At 37.9% G+C, this 21,198-nt stretch overlaps 1 protein-coding gene across 6 annotated transcripts in view; it reads right to left on the reverse strand.

The window, feature by feature from the left end:
- Window positions 1–21,198, reverse strand: part of NUMB (NUMB endocytic adaptor protein) — a 173,501-nt gene that overhangs the window by 58,607 nt on the left and 93,696 nt on the right. For all 6 annotated transcript variants that reach the window (XM_081229754.1, XM_081229755.1, XM_081229756.1 and 3 more), the window contains one exon: window positions 6,831–6,971. In XM_081229754.1, the coding sequence (XP_081085880.1) occupies window positions 6,831–6,956 (126 nt within the window). In that variant the 5' untranslated portion in view covers window positions 6,957–6,971. The remainder of the gene's footprint in view (window positions 1–6,830; window positions 6,972–21,198) is intronic.

Genomic DNA, 21,198 nt, shown 5'->3' on the forward strand with positions numbered 1-21,198 from the left:
CTTCATTTTACGCAAATTATCTAATAAAACTATTTTTAAAAACAAAACAAAATACGCCTCCACGCCCAACACACACACACAGGTTTTCAACCTCACACTCCCTTTGTTACTCTGCCTTTCTGGTCTCCTTTGAAGACAGACTTCTTCATTAAAAACAAAATTTAACTGCCTTACTGAGGTATAACTGACATACAATAAACTATACATATTTAAAGTACACAATCTGCTGAGTTTTTGAATCATGCATATACCTGAGAAACCACCATCACAATCAATGTAATAGATAGCCATTACCACCAAAGTTCCCTTCTACCTCTTGCAATATTGCCCCTTCCACCCCTCCCCGCATCACATAACCTTGTCTGACAAACTTCTTGGATTAGTAATCTCTAGATTTGTTGTCTCCTTATTTTGCATCCATCCACTCAACCTAGATTCCATCCTCAAGACTCCACTGTAAGTCAGCAACACTTTCAAATATTTAATCTAATGAAGTTTCATTTCTTACTTGATTTCTTTACAGCACTTGACCATTTTCTTCTTCCTTGAAACCTTGGTTTCTGAGACCACATTCTCCTGGTTTCCCTTCTATCTCTCTGGCTACTCATTCTTTTTTTTTTTTTTTTTTTTTTTTGCGGTATGCGGGCCTCTCACTATTGTGGCCTCTCCCATTGCGGAGCACAGGCTCCGGACGCACAGGACCAGCGGCCATGGCCCACGGGCCCAGCTGCTCCGTGGCATGTGGGATCCTCCGGGACCAGGGCACGAACCCGTGTCCCCTACATTGGCAGGCGGACTCTCAACCACTGTGCCACCAGGGAAGCCCTGGCTACTCATTCTTATTCTCCTTTGAAGATACCTATTATACTGCCTGTCCTTTCTATGTTTGTCCCAGGCCTTCTTCTCTTCTCACTTCCCCTAGGCAGTCTTACTTACTCATGACTCTAATGTTAATTTATATATAGCCAACCCTTGTTATTCGAGGATTCCATATTTGCAAACTCACCTACTCACTAAAGTTTATTTGTAACCTCAAAATCAAAGCTCATGGAGCTTTTGTGGTCAGTGGGGATCTGCATGTGCATGTCTCATATGCACCTCAAAAGGAACTCATCTTCTCTACCCCCAAACATGTTCTCCCTCAGTAAGCATGCCCACCACCTTACTAGTTGCCTACATGGGAAATTTATTTATACCAATCCATTACTCGTTCAGAATTCAGTGGTTTCTAAGGCAAGCCCAGATAAGATATCATTTGCCCAGTTATATCTGACTGAGGAAATGCATCTATTTCTAGGCTATGGGAAAAGAATTTCAGGTTTTGATCCTCCTATTCTATCCTGGGTCACCTGTATGTAAGAGTATGGGATGAGGGGGGATAGGGTGGGTTGGGAAGGAAGGCAGGAAAGGGGAACACAACACAGCAGAGAGGATGAATATCTTGTAGAAAGGATTTCAAAAGACCATTTGGAAAAGATCAAACAAAAACACCCTAAAGGGGCTTCCCTGGTGGCGCAGTGGTTGAGAGTCCGCCTGCCGATGCAGGGGACACGGGTTCGTGCCCCGGTCCGGGAAGATCCCACATGCCGCAGAGTGGCTGGGCCCGTGAGCCATGGCTGCTGAGCCTGCGCGCCCGGAGCTTGTGCTCCACAACGGGAGAGGCCACAACAGTGAGAGGCCCGTGTACCGCAAAAAAAACCAAAAAAAACCCCCCCAAAAAACCCCCCAAAAAACAAAAAACACCCTAAATAAGCTGCCCTACCTGCCTAAGATACAAATCTCTTATCTTCTGTGTTTACCTCTAAAATACATCCCAACCAGCTGTTTCTTATGACAAATGAGAACTTCACTGAAAGATACTGAGCCTTACTTATCTCACATAAAATACTTTAAAGTTGTATATTTCATAGGCAATTAAAAGTGCTTCAATTAACTTTACTACAGTTATTTCAACACTGTATACGAGTCTCTCAGAATCCTGTGAATGAGGTTTTAAAAATATATATATATACATTATATGCTTATTACTAATATGATACATGCTCATGATAAAAAATGTCACTAGTTCCAAAGGATATATATTGAAAAGTAAAAGATCCCCAATCCTTCATTACCATTCAGAGTTCAGAATTACCTGTGTCATCTTCTTACAGATATTTCTTACATATATATAAGCATATACATGATTTTTTCTTTTCAACCATAAACAGAATCATTCTATATAAACTGCTCTGTACCTTGTCTTTATCACTTAATAATACACTAAAATCATTCTGTATAAGCACATGCAGAGAATATTCTTTCATGTTTCCTATATCAATGATCATTACCTCTATCAGTTTGAGACAAGATACTAGGTATCATCCTTAATACTACCCTTTTTCATTTCCTAGATCCAATCTGTCTCCAATTCCTGTTGCCTTTATCTCAATTATCTTCCAATTTACTTCTTTTCATCTCCACAGTCACCACCCTAGTCCAGCCTACCATTATCTCCCCTCTGGATTAGCAATCTTTCACCAGATTCCTTTTAACCACTATGGGTGACCTCCAAACAACTGCAGCTAGAGTCCCAGTTTGGGAAGATGAAAAAGTTCTGGAGATAGATAGTGCTGATGACTGCACAACAATATGAATGTTATTAAACTTTTTTGTTATGTATATTTTATCATAATAAAATAAACAAATAATGAACAACACACCATTTAATGGTTTCCCATTACTCTAAAAGCCTAAAATCCTTAACATGGCCTACAAAGCTCTGCCTTACTTCTTTTCAGGTTCATCTAACTTCCTATACTACAGCTTTCCTTTAGCTCCTTGATATTCTTTCCTCCCATGACCAGGGCCTATGTATATACACGTTCCATAATTTTGAAATGTTCTGTCTATCTTTGTACCTAATTCATTCCTACACAGTCTTTAGATATCAGGTCAAACTTTACTTTCTCAGGGAAGCCTTCCCTGATCCTGTAGTCTAAGTCAAGTTTTTTGTTACACATTCTTACAGAACCAGATTCCCTTTGAAAAAGCACTTACCTCAAACAAACGTGATCTAATTAAACTTAAAAGCTTTTGCACAGAAAAACAGACCATAAACAAAACAAAAAAACAACTTACAGAATGGGAAAGAACATTTGCAAATGATGCGATGGACAAGGGATTAATCTCCAAAATATGCAAACAGCTCATACAGTTTAATATCAAAAAAATGAACCCAATCAAAAATGTCTACTTAGATGACCTAAGCAGACATTTCTCCAAAGAAGACATACAGATGGCCAAAGAGCACATGAAAAGATGCTTGACTTAATTATTAGAGAAATGCAAATCAAAACTATGATGAGGGGCTTCCCTGGTGGTGCAGTGGTTGAGAGTCCGCCTGCCGATGCAGGGGACACGGGTTCGTGCCCCGGTCCGGGAGGGTCCCACGTGCCGCGGAGCGGCTGGGCCTGTGAGCCATGGCCGCTGAGCCTGCGCGTCCGGAGCCTGTGCTCCGCGGCGGGAGAGGCCGCGGCAGGGAGAGGCCCGCGTACCGCAAAAAAAAAAAAACTATGATGAGGTACCACCTCACACCAGTTAGAAGGGCCACCATCAAAATGTCTACAAATAATAAATGCTGGAGAGGCTGTGGAGGAAAAGGAACCATCCTACACTGTTGGTGGGAATGTAAACTGGTGCAGCCACTATGGAGGACAGTATGGAGTTTCCTTAAAAAACTAAAAATAGATCTACCACATGATCCAGCAATCCCACTCCTGGGCATATATCCAGAGAAAACTATAATCCAAAAAGATATATGCACTCCAATGTTCACAGCAGCACCATTTACAATAGCCAAGACATGGAAGCAACCTAACTGTCCATCAACAGATGAATGGGTAAAGAAGATGTGGTAAATACATACAATGGAATATTACTCAGCCATAAAAAAGAATGAAATAATGCTACTTGCAGCAACACGGATGGACCTAGAGATTATCACACTAAGTGAAGTAAGCCACAGAGATAAAGACAAATATCATATGACATCACTTACATGTGGAATCTTTAAAAAAAAGATAAAATTTTTTTAAAAAAATTATTTACAAAACAGAAATAGACTCACAGACATAGAAAACAAACATAGGGTTACCAAAGGGGAAAGGGGTGGGAGAGGGATAAATTAGGAGTTTGGGATTAAAATATACACACTACTATATATAAAATAGACAACCAACAAGGACCTACTGTATAGCATAGGGAACTATATTCAATTATAATGACCTATAAATGGAAGAGAATATAAAGATAAGAATATATATATAACTGAATCACTTTGCTCATACCTGAAACTAACACAACATTGTAGTATATCGACTATATTTCAATAAAAATTTTTTAAAAGAGAGAAAAAAAGTTTTAAAAAGCACATGTCTCGGTTTGTAATCATATATTATTAACACAAATATCTAATTAAAGTCTATCTCTCCCACAAGGAGACTATAAACTCTACAAGAGCAAGAACTGTATCTTATTTGCTTACCACTTAGCATCTGTCTGGCACATAGCAGGTGTTCAAAATAATTTACCAAATATGTGAATACAGATCTACCTTATTCTTTTTTTAAGTGTCAAAGAATTCCCCATAATTGATGTCATAATTTCTTTACCCAATCCCAGAATGATGGCATTTAACTTGTTTCCAGATTTTTACTATTATAAACAAACTGCTAGAATGATCACTCATGCCAGTGTATATCTATGGATGTACTTAAATGCAATTCTTAAATGTAAAATTGCTGGTCAAATGAAAAGTGTGTTTAAAATTTTAACTGATATTTCCAAATTGTCCTCCTATAAGGCTGCAAAGTATCCTCCAAACAATCAACAATGTGTAACAGTACCCACTTCAATATACTTAATACTCAATTTGTATAATCAAAATGAAACTACTGGGCTTCCCTGGTGGTGCAGTGGTTAAGAATCTGCCTGCCAATGCAGGGGACATGGGTTCGAGCCCTGGTTTGGGAAGATCCCACATGCCACGGAGCAACTAAGCCTGTGCACCACAATTACTGAGCCTGCACTCTAGAGCCCACAAGCCACAACTACTGAGCCTGTGTGCTGCAACTACTGAATCCTGTGTGCCTAGAGCCTGTGCTCTGCAACAAGAAGCCACCACAATGAGAAGCCCGCTCACTGCAACCAAGAGTACCCCCTGTTCGCCGCAACTAGAGAAAGCCTGTGCACAGCAACAGACCCAACACAGCCAAAAATAAATAAATAAATTTATTAAAAAAAAAAAATTGAACCTACTGTTTGGCTGGGTGTGGGGTAATAGAGAAGAGTGTTAGTTTTTATGTAAGAGAGGTGTTTTGTTTTGTTTGTATTTTAATATCATACTAAGCATTTAAAATTAAATATTAAGTTTATTACTCCTGTAAAAGAAGTTTCAGCAAATAAATTGCGTAGACAAAGCTAAGTGATTAGTAAAATGTTTCATCATTGACAGACTGTGGATAATTTGTGTATTTTAAAAATCATGTATTAATTTAACCTACAGATTCTCAAAAGCACTTTTCCTACCATATGGATTGTTTTTCTTTCTGAGACTTCAGTCCATGTTTCAATCATAGTACTGAGGCAGTAAAAAGGAGCAGAAAATCACAATAAGAATATTCACACATAAGAATATACAAAAAATAGAGAAAAATGCTAACACTTTATATTAAACTAAATTTTTTTCTTCAAGATATTAACATTTTGCTGTAGTTCCTTCTATTTTTTTGTCCTCATACTTAATACATCTCATAGCATGCTTATACTACTATTAATTGCTTCTTTTCACTAAGCGGTATATATAGCATGTACGTTTATTTCTTCCACGACCTTAAATATAGACCCTTCTTCTCCAGTCTCAAGTAGCAGTAACAAAAAGCACCTGCACGGCACCCCCTTCTCTAGATCTTCACTATGTTCTTAACCTCTTTAAGCTTCCTTTTTCTGATCTGATAAATGACAGCATTAGTTTAAATGACCTCTATATGATTAAAAGTTACAAGATTAAAGAGGAAATCCCTTTTGACTTAACTCTTCCCATTTAAGCTTTTCTAGAACATACCAGGCCTGTATTTAAGAAGGCAGACGCCAGCTTCCTCTGTCCCACCACTTAGTAAGCATATCCTGTTGAAGATAATTTGATTCTTGTGATTCTTGATAATTCAGGACTTTTAGATATTTCAGGATTAGTATTCTCATCAGAAGTGATCTTGGGACTGCCCTGGTGGCTCAGTGGTTAAGAATCCACCTGCCAATGCAGGGGACACGGGTTCAAGCCCTGGTCTAGGAAGATCCCATATAATGCGGAGCAACTAAGCCCATGCACCACAACTACTGAGCCTGCGCTCGAGAGCCCATGAGCCACAACTACTGAAGCCCACACGCCTAGAGCCAGTGCTCCGCAACAAAGACAAGCCACCACAATGAGAAGCACAGGCACCGCAATGGAGAGCAGCCCCCGCTCGCCTCAACTAGAGAAAGCCCGTGCACAGCAACAAAGACCCAACGCAGCCAAAACTAAATAAATAAAATTAAATTAAATTTTAAAAAGAAGTGATTTTATTTGTAGTGATTCCAGATTATATACAAGAAATTCTTATTTAAATATAAAGAGAAAAATCATTAATTATAATCTGTTTTTCTTCTTACTAATTCTACCATTGAAGCAGAATATAAAGGGATTAGCTTTCAGAGTGTTTTCTTTTAACTGCCCTAATTAATGGAATTTCACATATAATAAACTATCAATTCTTTTCCACATCTGGATTTATAGAAACATGAGCTCTTACCTTAACTGGGAAGCTACATTTTCCAGTACGAACTCCTTCTTCATCTGTCTGCCACTGATGTGGACGACTGGCCTCTGGGACATAAACATCTTTCTTTCTCCTAAAACTTTGCCGTAGTTTATTCATTTTAATTTTTACAAGCTGTAAAAGAAGTATGAAAAGGAAGTTATTACTTTCTCACATATTTAAAGTTTGGATTACTAGTATCCCAAATTAAAGGTTTTGTTTTAGGGGGAAATGAGCAATTAGTATACTTCCTCTTAGAGTAACTCTAAGTTCAAACAAACAAATCACTTCACTTTTTGAAAAGACAATGCTATTCTTGTAAAACAACAATAAACTGTTGTAGGATCTGAAGAGATGTTATTCTAAGAACTTTCAAGCACTTTAATTGCAATAATCCAATGAGTATTCCTCCTGATCTACCTCTCAAATCCATTCTAACTCCTGAATAAGGAAAAGTGTACCTGTAGCCAAAGTATAAACTGCTAACAATTTTTGAAAATATTCTGAAAACTTTGATCCTTATTAACAAAAAAACATTCTGGAACACTGAAATTTGGGGATCTTTTTGGCTTACTATCAGAAGACACTAAGCAAAGCAGGGACTTTAATAGCCTTTTGTAAAAGATATTTTATAAAAAGAAATAAAGTTTCCTTTAAACATACTTAAAGAAGAAAAAGTTCTAGGATTACATTATTCTAAAGAAGAAATTTCTTGCAAGTAGTATGACATCAGAATGTACTTTCATATTCATAATCATTACAGATATGAAAGTAATCTAACAGTTTTCGATGACAAAGGTCCCAGTCTCATCATTAACTCTGTAAATTAAAAAGTATTAAACTACAGTCAGTGTTTTTGTTTTGTTACTGGAAGAGGCACTTCTCTAATGCTTTCAAAGGTACAGTAGAAATCACAAAACTACAGGGAAGGAAGACTTATCTGATAAGAAACAATGGAGCATTTAAGAGCCAATGAATAAACATAATGATTAAGTGTTTCTTTATAGGGCAAATCTCAAAATCTGAAACCAATACCTTCAGTTTTCTATTAAGGAGCATTGCTCATTCTTTCCATGAGGGATTTAAGCACCTCAACCAGCCTAAAAAAGTGATCCTAACTTGAGAAAATGATGTGACAAAGCTATATAAAGGAAACATCTTCTCTGTCAGGAGTGTTAAATAACAAGGGATGGAACATTAATTCCCACATAACACCAACGAAAGACTTGAAAATCAAAGTTTGCATTCTGAGGAAAAATCATTTTGTATTTTAAAGTTCATAATGCCACAGCAGAACTATTACCAAATTAGCTAATTTACACAGACAGGCCAATCTTAACACACATTTTTCTTAAAAGGTAAAAATTCTGACAGATGAATGGTAATGTAAAAATCTCTGGATTTTCTAAAAATCAATTTAGTATTTCTCAATTCAAAGTTGATTTATAGAGTAGATGAGGTAGATACTAAACAATCAAAGGACTCGACAAAAGGTAATCCATCCCTTTGCCTTTAAGTAGATCACTCATTCCTAAACTACCTTAAATGAGAGCCTACCTTAATCTAACAGACTTCCAAAAAGAATTCCATAACCTTCCTTGATAATACATCCTGTTATATATTTTCATATCACATTTTTTAAATATACACAAATACAAATACAAGAAAATAAAAAGCACCTATATCCTTGCTTAAATTGGCACCCTAAGAACCTTGAGGCAAAAAGCCTGTATGATTCCTTTCTTTTTAATTTCTTTCTCTTAGCAAAAAAAGACTACACACCTACCCAGCTGGCCAACCCAAACACCTGAAAGTCATCCTCACTTCTATTCTTTCTCTGACCAATACCTATGGATCTTACCTCCTTAGTATCTTGAATTAATTCCCCCACCCACCACATCGGTTCTACTATCCTCAGTTTTGCTTAAATCATTGCAAAAGCTGAACAACTTAATGGTCTCTTTGCTTCCAAGAGAGGTCCATTCCGATCTGTTCTCCTGACTACTGCCAGAGTGCTTTCTAAAACACAAATCTGACCATGCAATTACTCTGCTTAAAATCCTTCAATTGCGTCACATCACTTTCAAGATAAAGTCCAAATGCCCAAGCATGGCAAACACAGTCCTTTTTTTATCTGGCTTCACTCACCAGCCCCATTCACATGCTAAGCTCCAGCCATATGAAACTACTTACAGTTCTCCAAACAAGGCATGCTATCTTTCAGAGCCTCTGTACATGTTCCTTCATCTGCCTAGAAAGACCTTTCTCTATTTGCTTCTGTTGAAGTTTACTCATCTTTAAAGAGTCAGCTCAGAGTCTTCATAGAAGATAGCATCATTTCTGACAAGCCCCTATCTGGTCTGGGTCCTTGCATTTCATATGAATCCCATGAACACCCTCCGCTTAACTCTATTACTGTACTCCTCAAGACTTACAGCAATTTTCTACTTCCTTTATGGTAGGCTATATCTTATTTGTTTAAACTTATTTGTTTAAATAGTACCCCCGCATCTAATACAGTGCCTGTCATATATATGGCATACTATAAATTTGAAGAAATGAAAGATAAAATAAACCCCATCGTATTAGATGATATTTACTAGGTAGGATAAATGTAGACATGCAAGACCAGAGAATCATCGATGTTGGAAGAGACTGCATTTAATAGTAGGCCAACCTCCCACTGACAAAGGAACTACTTTGACAACTTCCCTTAGAGGAAGACATCCAACCTCTGTCTAAATAGCTCTATTAAAAATTTATTTGCTCTTGGGCAGCTATTTATTGTTGTACCACTCTACTGACCAATAAGAGAACAGATTGGAAGTGTCAGTTGGTTTGGGGGTCTAAATATCATGTCACTTTCAGTACTAAAACGCTCTGCAATCAGCATTTCTACAAAGAAAATTATGTGTCAGTGATTCTTGAGCTATGCTTTAGGTAGCCCTAGGATTTCCACAGAGGAGTCCCCAGGACCACCAGTTGTTTGGAAGGGAAGAGAAGGAGGTTAGAAGACTGGACAAAACTCTCAGGAGGAGCTTCAGGTCCCTGTCACAGCTTCAAACAGACAAGCTCCACTTTCTCTGATTTACATGTTGGGGTTCCATGTAAAAGTTTAAGGAAAGGGTTTCACAGCCGGAAATTTTTGAAAATTAGTGATATTAATTATAATTGTTCTAAAATGAACTTGGCAAAGTGAAAATACACAATGATAGTATCTTGCTTGTTACTTCTTAATGAGTAACTACCACTGGCCTGTAAAATAACCTAGCAATTAAGATAATAATTAATACAAGGAAGAAACCAAACATTCTGTTTTCAAGTAATCTATGTATAATGATTTTGCTTACAAAAAAAAAACAGATAATAAGAAAAAAATAAAAAAAGTTAATTCAAAGTAACATTTACTATTGGTCCTCAGCAAGACTGAACTTTACTCCCAAATAAAGAAAATCATACCCCTTGTGACAGTCCTGGTTGAATATAGGTAAAGAATATATTTTTGTAACTATAAAACCTGAGAACCAACTTATTTTGTCCTTTCCTACAAACTAAATTTTTAAAAAATGAAATCCCCATTCTACTAGAATTTTCAAAGGTCACTAGGTACAACTTAATTGCCAAATTCAGAAAATCTTTTCACAGTTCTCATTCCTTAAATGCTCTGCAAAGTTTGACACCACAGTTCCAGCTCTCCTTTGTACACGTGTTTCCTCCCTGCCTTCCCCCGTCCCCAGACTCTACTCCTCTGGTTTATCTTCTTCACTTCTGTCTCTACTGATGCCTTGGAGGGCTTCCTCTACTTTCTCCTACACATTGAGGGTATTCCCCAAATATCAGTCCTCCACTGGTGTTCTCTTTGCATTATCACTCTTGGAGAAATAATCAACACAAACTATTACCCCAAATATGATCATTTCCTAATTGTACTCTTAAGTCTTACTCTCTTACTCAAATTCCTACATTCGGGTGCATCAACGCTGTCTCAATCACATTAATTTAAAGTTAAATCACCACCTCTTATCTCCTATTCCTTCGGTCTTCCCCCCTCTGACCCAATTTGTTTGGGTCAGTAAAAACTGTTTGAAAACTTACCATGTGCCCTGTTATTAATGCTAGTGGATACAGAAATTAGTAAGACAACTTGCCTTTTGGTAGCTCTCTTCCCTTATAAAAGGTTAATTTCTGCACAATATGGGGAATGTAATAATAATATCATACACAGTATGGCCTAGAAGCAGTCTAGGTTCAGGAAACAATTCCTGTAGGAGATACTACCTGAGTTAAGATTTAAAAGAACAAACATTAGCCACATACTGTGTGGAGCAGGAGGGAAAAGATATTTCAGGTAGAGGCAACAGCATCAACAAAACACAGATTCAAGAAATCTATGAGTTAACTGAGTCAACATGATGTAACTGTGCTCCAGGAAAGTATTTTGCCCAAAATGAAAATGGTAAGACTGTAAGCCAAGAATTAGCTTCACTGTGTCAGGAAAGTTTTACAAACTAATTTATCTGGGCAAACAATTTGTACATCAGGGCAAACAGCTCTCCTGACAGGATAACAGACTGCTTCAAGAACCTTTTCTTGTTAACTCCACTAATTTTAAATATTGTGTCACAAACTTTGCCCATCCCAACCAGTTCCCCACCTTGAAGGACCTGCCTTAAACCACGTGAGTCCAGATCTCAAAACCCTGGAAATACCCTTTCCTAACTTCCCCTAACTACCAAGACTCTGTCAAAGTGGTGCTCTCCCTTGCTGCAGTAAGTTTAATAAACTCAGCTTTGCTTGATCAACAGGACTCTCTTTATGGGGAAAGTCAAGAGCAGGAATTTATTATAGAAGGTGAGGCAGAGGGAGAAATCCAAATACGACTCCTAAGTTTTAGGCCTCAGTAAACTGGATAGATGAATTCGGCAAACTGAATTGTTGAATTTGAGGGGTCTGTTTATAGGGCTTCTAGGTGGAGATATGTATAAGCCTGAAGTTCAGGGAAGAGATCAGGGCAACCATAAGCAGTCACAACGGGTGAAACTTTTCTTGTGATGATCTCATTATTTCCCTATTTTTCCTAATAGGAGTTAGGATACAGTAAGTAGAATTAAACCCAGCACACTCAAACATGAATAAATAGAGGTGCACACACCATATAACTGGCCAGTATGAATTAACATAGCCATAGGAGTGATTACGTTTTTGCAATGCTTGCATTCTAGATAGTAAACAGCCACTGTGCTGAGCCCCTAGCCTAGGATCTACTCCTTGACCTCCCACAATCCAACAACTGGTTCAGCTGAGTAGTAAGGCCAGTGAATGTTTTGATTGGTCAGTAACAATGTAAGTCAGATTCCAAAAGTCTCATCTCTCTCAGGCACAGTTGCTGGCTTCCTCCAGGGTCCCCAAAGGGTTGGCCTGCCTTCACGTGCCTCTGCCCAGTCCCAGGTAGGCACAGCAAGGATGATACAACAGTACTCACCAGCCCTCCACCCTGTCCACCATGGTCCTGAATGTTGGCCCCCATCGCCACATGTTACCCCACTGAAATGTGGAATAGACTTGTTAGGGGAGACAGTACCTTCAGCAGTGACACTAGTCCCCCAGTAGTCAGACAGACTAACTAGCTCTTCACTAGGCTGGATAAAAAAGCAAGACCCAACCATGTGCTGCCTACAATAAACCCACTTAAACCTAGAAAAATGGTACAGATGAACCGGTTTTCAGGGCAGAAATAAAGACACAGACGTGGAGGACAAATGTATGGACACCAAGGGGGGAAAGTGGCGGGTGGGGTGGGGGTGGGGGTGTGATGAATTGGGAGATTGGGATTGACATGTATACACTGATATGTATCAAATAGATAATTAATAAGAACCTGCTGTATAAAAATATAAAAATAAAATTAAAAAATAAATAAATAAACCCACTTAAAATATAAAGACACAAATAGGTTAAAAGTAAAATGAAAGAAAACAGTATACCATATTAATACAAGTCAAAAGAAAGCTAGAGTGGCTATATACGCCCCCCTCAATAATTAGTAGAATAAGTAGGAAGAAAACCATCAAGGATATAAACAGCAAGACTTGAACAACAGTTATCAACCAACATGACCTGATTGACATTTATAGAACATTCCACCCAATGACAACAGAATATACATTCTAATCAAATGCATGTGGAACATTTACCAATACAGAACATTTTCTGGGCCATAAAACAAGTCTCAAATTTAAAAGGCTCCAAGTCACGCAAAGTATGGAATGACCACAATGGAATTAAATTGCCAAATATTTGGAAACTAAGTAACACATTTCAAAATAGCCCACGGGTCAAAGTAGAAATTGTAAAGGAATTTAGAAAGTATTCTGAACTGAATGAAAACACAATATATCAACATTTGTGGGATGTAACAAAAGCAGTACTTAGAAATTTATAGCACTAAACCAGTGGTTCTCAACCGGGGGTGGGAGGGGCAATCTTGTGCATTTGGCAATATCTGGAGGAGACATTTTTGGTTGTCACTAGGGGAGATGCCACTGACATCTCATGGATAGTGGCCAGAGATACTGTTAAACATCCTATGCATAGGCCAGCCCCTGACAACAAAGAATTATCCAGCTTAAAATGTCAATAGTGTCACTACTGAGAAACCCTGCACTAAACATCTATATTAGAAAATAAGAAAGGTCTTACTTAAAACAATGACCTTAGCTTCTACTTATAGAAACTAAAAGGACAAAGAAATGAAAAGTAAGCAGAAAAAAAGGAAATAGTAGGAATCAAAGCAGAAAGCAATAAAGTAGGAAAACAGAAACATAGAGAAAAGGAAACCAAAAGCTGGCTCTTTGAGAAGATTAAAAAAACTGATAAACCTATAGCTGGACTATTTAGGGGGAAAAAAGATACAAATTACCAATATCAAGAATGAGAGAGGTGTTGTCTCCAATATTCTACAGATATTAAAAATAATAAGGGAATATTATGAACAAGTTTATGCCCATAAATTCAACAACTCAGATGAAATGGAAAAATTCCTTTCAAGTTACAAACTTTCATAGCTTATTCAAGAAGAAATAGATGACCCCAAATAGTCCTATATCTATTAATGAAACTGAATTTATAGTTTAAAATCTTTCCACAAATACAACTCCTGGGCTAAACAGATTCACTGGTGAATTCTGTCAAACATTTAAGGAAGAAATCATACCAATTCTACACAAACTCTTCCCAAAAAATTGAAGAGGAGGGAATATTTCTCAAGTCATTCTATCAGGCTAAGATTACCTGATACCAAAACCAAACAAAGACATTATTTAAGCTTCTTAAATAGATAGGCCAATATCTCTCATGAACATACATACAGAAATTCTAAACAAAATTTTAGTAAATCAAACTAAATACATTAAAAATATATCATGACTACATGGAGTTTTTCTAATAAATGCAGTTAGTAAACATTTGAAAATCAATCAACATAAGTCACCTTATTAGCAAACTAAAAATGTCCCTGTCAATATGTAAGGTTATAGCTCATGATAAACTGTACCTTTCCTTCTCTGAATTCACAAACAGATTATATATTGAACTGAGATTTTTTTTAATTGGTTAAAATTCAACTAATTATAAGCATAAATTCTTTTCTTTCTCTATCTCCCATAGAGAGTTCATATTTAGCCCTGACTTCTTTGTGATTTCTAGTCTTGTACTTCCAACTCCAATTCAAATGTCTCCAAATCAATTTATCTTTCCTTTCAAACAAGCTCTTCTTCCTGACTTTCCTATTTCTACGTAACACCTTTACATCCATCAAAGCTTTGAAATGAGAAGAGCATACTCTAAGGTTCATCTCTGACACTTTTTCATAATTCTTCCATACCAAGTCCATCAATAGGTGCTACTGGGTGGGAATAGGTATCAATATCTCTGGTATTCAGCCATTCAGCATTTCTATTCCTAACTGCCCTGGCAGAAAAATCACTTCATCCATGAACCTCTGCAACAGCCCCTGGACTCCAAGTCCCCTTTCCTCTAATCTCCTTACATAGTTGTGCCAGATTAAAATTCCTAAAATTCTTCCTTGAATGTGTTCAAAAACTGTTGGGCTGGAAAAAGGTTGGGTTCAAGTTGTGGAGGCTCCTGAATGCCAGACTCAGACATTAAACTTTAGGATCTTCAACAGTCCAGCCTTGTCTCCCAGTGCTTCCCTGCATAATCCTATGAAGATCAGACCTTTCAAAAATTCTGTGGCTTTCTCACTTCTTTCTCTTTCTTCACCCTGTATATTCTACTTGTAATATTTTACTTCCTCCTCGTTCAACTAAAATACTATACTAGGGTATGATAAGGAAGCTGATTTTAAAATAATTTTATCATGTAATAGATGTGACTTGTAAAGAACAAGAAAAACAGAAAAATCCAAAGAACGAAATACAAATGACCCGTAATCCCACTAAACAGAAATAACCTCCATCAACATTTTAGAGTTTTCTCCTTTGTTTTTTTTCTATGCATATACGCTTCATTTTTTTCTTTTTATAAAAGAGGGATCACATGATATCTTTCTCTCAGCAAGGCAAATTTGAAAATCTTTCCATCCCTTTCAGAGTAGCATGATTTTATTTATAATCTATGTCAATAATTCAGAGAAACAAGAATTTTATGCTAGTTATAATCAAAACTTCATATTTAAAAATGAAGAAAAAAGTTTCAATTTATTTGAAGACAAAATTTATTTTTCACTCAGCACTTAGTTCATTTATTTATATGAATTTAAAATTATATATAAAAGACCTCAAATATTTTAACTAAAATTCAGTCAACAAGTATTTATTGACTGCCTACCATGCCATGCTGCAGTAAACAATACAGAACAAAACCCCTGCCTCTATGAAGGAGATAGACAGAAAATAAATAGCCAGATTATTCACAGTGGTGTGCTGACTGGCAAGATCCAACTGTCAAATTTTCAGCAAGTTTGTGAACTGGGTGCTAAACATAGCCTTTATTACAAATTAAATTATATGTTATAATTATATAAGTTATATAATAACTTATAATTATATAAGTTACTTTAAAACAAAGGTAAAAATTCATCACTTCCTTTTTTTTTAACTACATTTTACTATTATCTATGTTCTTGGGGTTATTTATGATTTTCTATCTGTAAGGTAGAAATACTATCTAATGCCGGGCTATTGTACATCTCTTCCCAACAACACGTTCAGTTCAGTGACTTCATGTTGATAACTTGAAATCGGCCATGGTGGAAGTATTTACACTACAGAATTTGGCAAAAACTACCAATCACTGCTTGATTTATTGTTCTGTGATTGTTTAGATCTAAGAAACTGATGGAGAAAATGTTAAGATGCAGATTGAACTTAAAAGTTTGTGGTGTCTATAACCATTACATTGTGAATAGCACAAAAATTTTGAGGAAATATTTTTCCATTACTTGAAAACTATTATCCAATTCAGCAAAGAAGTCTCTTACGTCAATGACAAATGAGTGAAATTTTGACACACATCTTCATTGCTTCACTTTCATCTTACTCACTAAACAAGCAAAAATATCAACCATCATTCATGTTGGAACTATACTTGGAGAACTAATTGTGAAACATTTACCCGAACACCACCACCTCTGTGGTATGTTAGAGGTGGTAAATGCTATGCAGAAAAAGATGAACAGGGCTTCCCTGGTGGCGCAGTGGTTGAGAGTCCGCCTGCCGATGCAGGGGACACGGGTTCGTGCCCCGGTCCGGGAGGATCCCACATACCGTGGAGCGGCTGGGCCTGTGGGCCATGGCCGCTGGGCCTGCGCGTCTGGAGCCTGTGCTCCACAGCGGGAGAGGCCACAACAGTGAGAGGCCCAAGTACCGCAAGAAAAAAAAAAAAAAAGATGAACAGGGTTAAGAGGGGGATTAGAAGTACTGGAGGCAGGGATGAAATTTTAAATTAAGAAAGTAACACCTGAGCAAAGAATTGAAGAAGCTAAAAAAGTGAGCCATGCAGTAGGATGAGCGTTCCAGAAAAAGAAAATAATTAATGCAAAGGTCCTGAGGGGATAGCTTGCCTAGAGTGTCTGACAAACAAAAGAAGGTCTGTGTGTCCAGTGCAAAATGAAGACAAGAGAATAGGAGAGATGAGACCAGATGGGTTACACAGGACAAAGTAATATAGGACCCTGTGGGCCAAACACTTTGGTTTTTCCTCTGAGAGAAATGGGGAGCCACTAGAGGGTTCTAAAAGGAAGCACCTATATTTTACATTTGGCCGCTGGGTTAAGAATAGATTGAAGAGGACAAGAATGAAGCAGGGAGACAATTAGGAGGCTACTATAATAATCCAGCAGACGACAGTGAACTGAATCCAGACGGTTAGTACTAGAAGTGCTCCTGAATCTTGTTTTCATGCCTGCTCTAGAAAATGCACTATTTGCTGATATAATATCTGTTGAAATCAGATTTAGAGTATTTAAATCGGAGAAAGGTATACTAAATTCCAGTGCTGGAACTAAAGGCAGTTTTCTAAAAGTATTTGCTTGACTGTTTCAAATAGGAAATCTTATCTATAATATTAATCAAAAGATCAGCTAAATTATCATACTTTTCATGGTAATTAACCTCATGCTTGACAAGATAAATAGATTTCTTGAACACTATACCTAAGTATACGAGTGTATGAAGGATTACAAGCACACATGGTAATTTGCTCTACCCAGGAAAGACCAAGAAAAGAACAAGAAGAAATAATAAATATTAGGCATCTACTGTGAATGGTACTTTAACAGGAGTTTCACGTGCAAGTTTACAGATTGTTAAGAAATACTGTCTCTGGGCTTCCCTGGTGGCGCAGTGGTTAAGAATCCACCGCCAATGCAGGGGACACGGGTTCGAGCCCTGGTCCAGGAAGATCCCACATGCCACAGAGCAGCTAAGCTCGTGAGCCACAACTACTGAGCCTGTGCTCTAGAGCCCACGAGCCACAGCTACTGAGCCCATGCACCACAACTACTGAAGCCTGCATGCCTAGAGCCCAAACTCCACAACAAGAGAAGCCACCACAATGAGAAGCCCATTGACATAATTAGAGAAAGCCTGCGTGCAGCAACAAAGACCCAACACAGCCAAAAATAAATAAAATAAATAATTTTTTAAAAGACACTACATACCATTTTACATCTGTCAGTTTTGCAAATATTAAAGAATCAGACAATAAAATATGGAGCAATGGGCACTCTCATACTCTTACAGGAGCATAAGCTAGTGCAACCATTTTGATAAGTAATTTGGCATTGTCTAGGAAAGTTGAAGACTCACATACCCTTACAACTCAGCAGTTCCTTCTCTAGGTGTATATCCTAGAGAAACTCTTAAACATGTGCACAAGAAGGTGTGCAAGATAATGTCTGCATAGCATTGTTTATTATTTGTAACAGTAAAATAAACACTAGAATCTAATTATCCATCAACACAAGAAATACAGAATATTCACACTATTAGAACACCATGCAGAAATAAAAATAAGACCTCAATTTAAACATTTTTAAAAATAAAAAATTTAATTGAGAGAAAAAGAAGTAAAAATAAATCATCTACAGCTCTAACTATCAACATGGATGAATCTCACAATCATAATGTTGAGGGAGGAGGGAAGCAAACTGTTTATATTATGATACCTTCATACAAATACTAACAACTCAGAGAATACTGCATGCGTACCAGGCACTGTACACTGTGCACTTTGCATATAACGACTCATTTTATTCTCACAATAGCCCTACCAGGTAGATTCTATTTTTAATCTCTATTTCATGAATGAGGAAACAAGCACTGAAAAGTTAAGTAATTAGCCCAAATCACATGATTAGTTAAGTGGCAGATTTGCCTGGCACCAGAATTTGTGCTCTTAGTCCCCTCACATTACCTCTCAAAATTATGCAAAACTAAACATGATAACATTTAGGGATATGTGTATAGAAATAGGAAGAAAAACAAGAGAATGATAAACATAATTAAGGGCACTGTTACTTCTGAGGGAAAAGAAAGGGGGACATAATCAGGCAAGGTTCACATGGGGACTTCAAAAGTTTTAGTAGTGCTTAAGCTGAGTAGAAGATACACAAGTTTTCATTTCATTATGCTCTATAACCTACACATGGTACATATATTCTTTTGTATACATCAACTATTTTATAATTTTAATTAGGTGGAAAGCAAGTCACCTAAAATCCTTCTGAGGGGCTTCCCTGGTGGCGCAGTGGTTGAGGGTCCGCCTGCCGATGCAGGGGACACAGGTTCGTGCCCCGGTCCAGGAGGATCCCACATGCCGCAGAGCGGCTGGGCCCGTGGGCCATGGCCGCTGAGCCTGCGCGTCCAGAGCTTGTGCTCCACAACGGGAGAGGCCACAACAGTGAGGGGCCCGCGTACCGCAAAAAAAAAAAAAAAAAAAAAAATCCTTCTGAGGATAGAGACGGGGAGTGTAGAAATATAAATACATACACACCTGTAATTATGAGATATCTAACAAGGGGTAAGAAAAACAAGGCACGGGACTTCCCTGGTGGCACAGTGGTTAAGAATCCACCTGCCAATGGAGGGGACACAGGTTCAAGCCCTGGTATGGGAAGATTCCACATGCCACAGAGCAACTAAGCCTGTGCACCACAGCTACTGAGCCTGTGCTCTAGAGCCTGCGAGCCACAACTACTGAGCCCACACGCCACAACCACTGAAGCCTGCGTGCCTAGGGCCCATGCTCTGCAGCAAGAGAAGCCATTACAATGAGAAGCCCACGCACTGCAACGAAGAGTAGCCCCCTCTCACCACGACTAGAGAAAGCCCGTGTGCAACAACAAAGACCCAATGCAGCCAAAAAAATAAATAAATGAAAGAAAGAAAGAAAGAAAAACAAGTCACATTTAGTTATAAAATTTAAGTCTCACTTTTACTAAAAAGAATAGAGTTACTGAAATTCAGTTTGTCCAGCCCAATAGAAAATGAACCAGATGGAAATTCCCTGGCGGTCCAGTGGTTAGGACTCCATGCTTTCACAGCTGAGGGCTCAGGTTCCATCCCTGATCGGGCAACTAAGATCCTGCAAGCCACGTGGTGCGGCCAAATAAAATAAAATAAAATGAGCCAGAAGAAAAAGAAAAAAATAATTTAAAAAAGAAAAAAAAATTTTTAAGAGAAAATAAAATAAAATGAACCAGAGGCTTCTGCAAGGCCAATAGAGAGCTACAACTCTTAGAAAAATGGGGACTTTTCTCTCTAGAGTTTTTTTTTTTTTTTTTTTTTTTGCGTTACATGGGCCTCTCACTGTTGTGGCCTCTCCCGTTGCGGAGCACAGGCTCCGGACGCACAGGCTCAACAGCCATGGCTCACGGGCCCAGCCGCTCCGCGGCATGTGGGATCTTCCCAGACCGGGGCACGAACCCGTGTCCCCTGCATCGGCAGGCGGACTCTCAACCACTGCGCCACCAGGGAAGCCCTAGAGTTTTTTTTCCTTCTAAATTATGCTTGTTTGCTTTTCTTTGTTCTATTGACACAATTACACCTCTAACTTTAGGGGCCTCTTGTATATAAATTATAAGGAAGATTGAACAAGACAATGCTTTAGAAAATTCACTATGAGAAAAAAAAACAAACGCTAAATAGCACATACTTGATATACACAGATATAGACAAGACACATACAGGAAACTTGAACTTGACACTTAAGATAGTTTCCCTTTAAGAAAGAAAAAGAAAAATCAAAGTTAGGGAAAATCGTAAAATTACTCTAATTGTTTAAGCAGTATTAGTTGGTTTCAAATGTAAAAATATATAAACTAAAATATAAAACCATGGGTACCATTCTGAACAGCTGAAAAAAATAAACTCACAAATATCCTTAGATTAGCTAAATTTATTTTTTCAGGACACTCTAATCTCACAGGGTTAAGTTCCAAAGATAGCACTAAAAGCAAACAATCACATAAATTCAAAATAACTTTTTTTATTTTTGGCTGGCCCGTGAGCCATGGCCGCTGAGCCTGCACATCCGGAGCCTGTGCTCCGCAACGGGAGAGGCCACAACAGTGAGAGGCCCGTGTACCGCAAAAAACAACAACAAAAAAACCCACAAAAAAAACAAAAAACAAAACAACAACAACAAATTGAGTCTGGGCTGCCCTAAAGATTGGTATTTGAGAAGAGATTACTGTCACAGTATGAATGTTGAAGCTCTCTAGGCACATTCTACTCCTCAGCCCTGATTACCATTCAGACCACGTGTTCTCGACTAGGGCACCTGCATAGGCTCTTCAGATTTAGCAATGCCCTAAGATTATGTACAAATCTGAATGCACATG

This window comes from Mesoplodon bidens, assembly GCF_964165515.1.
Source record: "Mesoplodon bidens genome assembly, chromosome: 3".
Lineage (NCBI taxonomy): Eukaryota > Metazoa > Chordata > Mammalia > Artiodactyla > Ziphiidae > Mesoplodon > Mesoplodon bidens.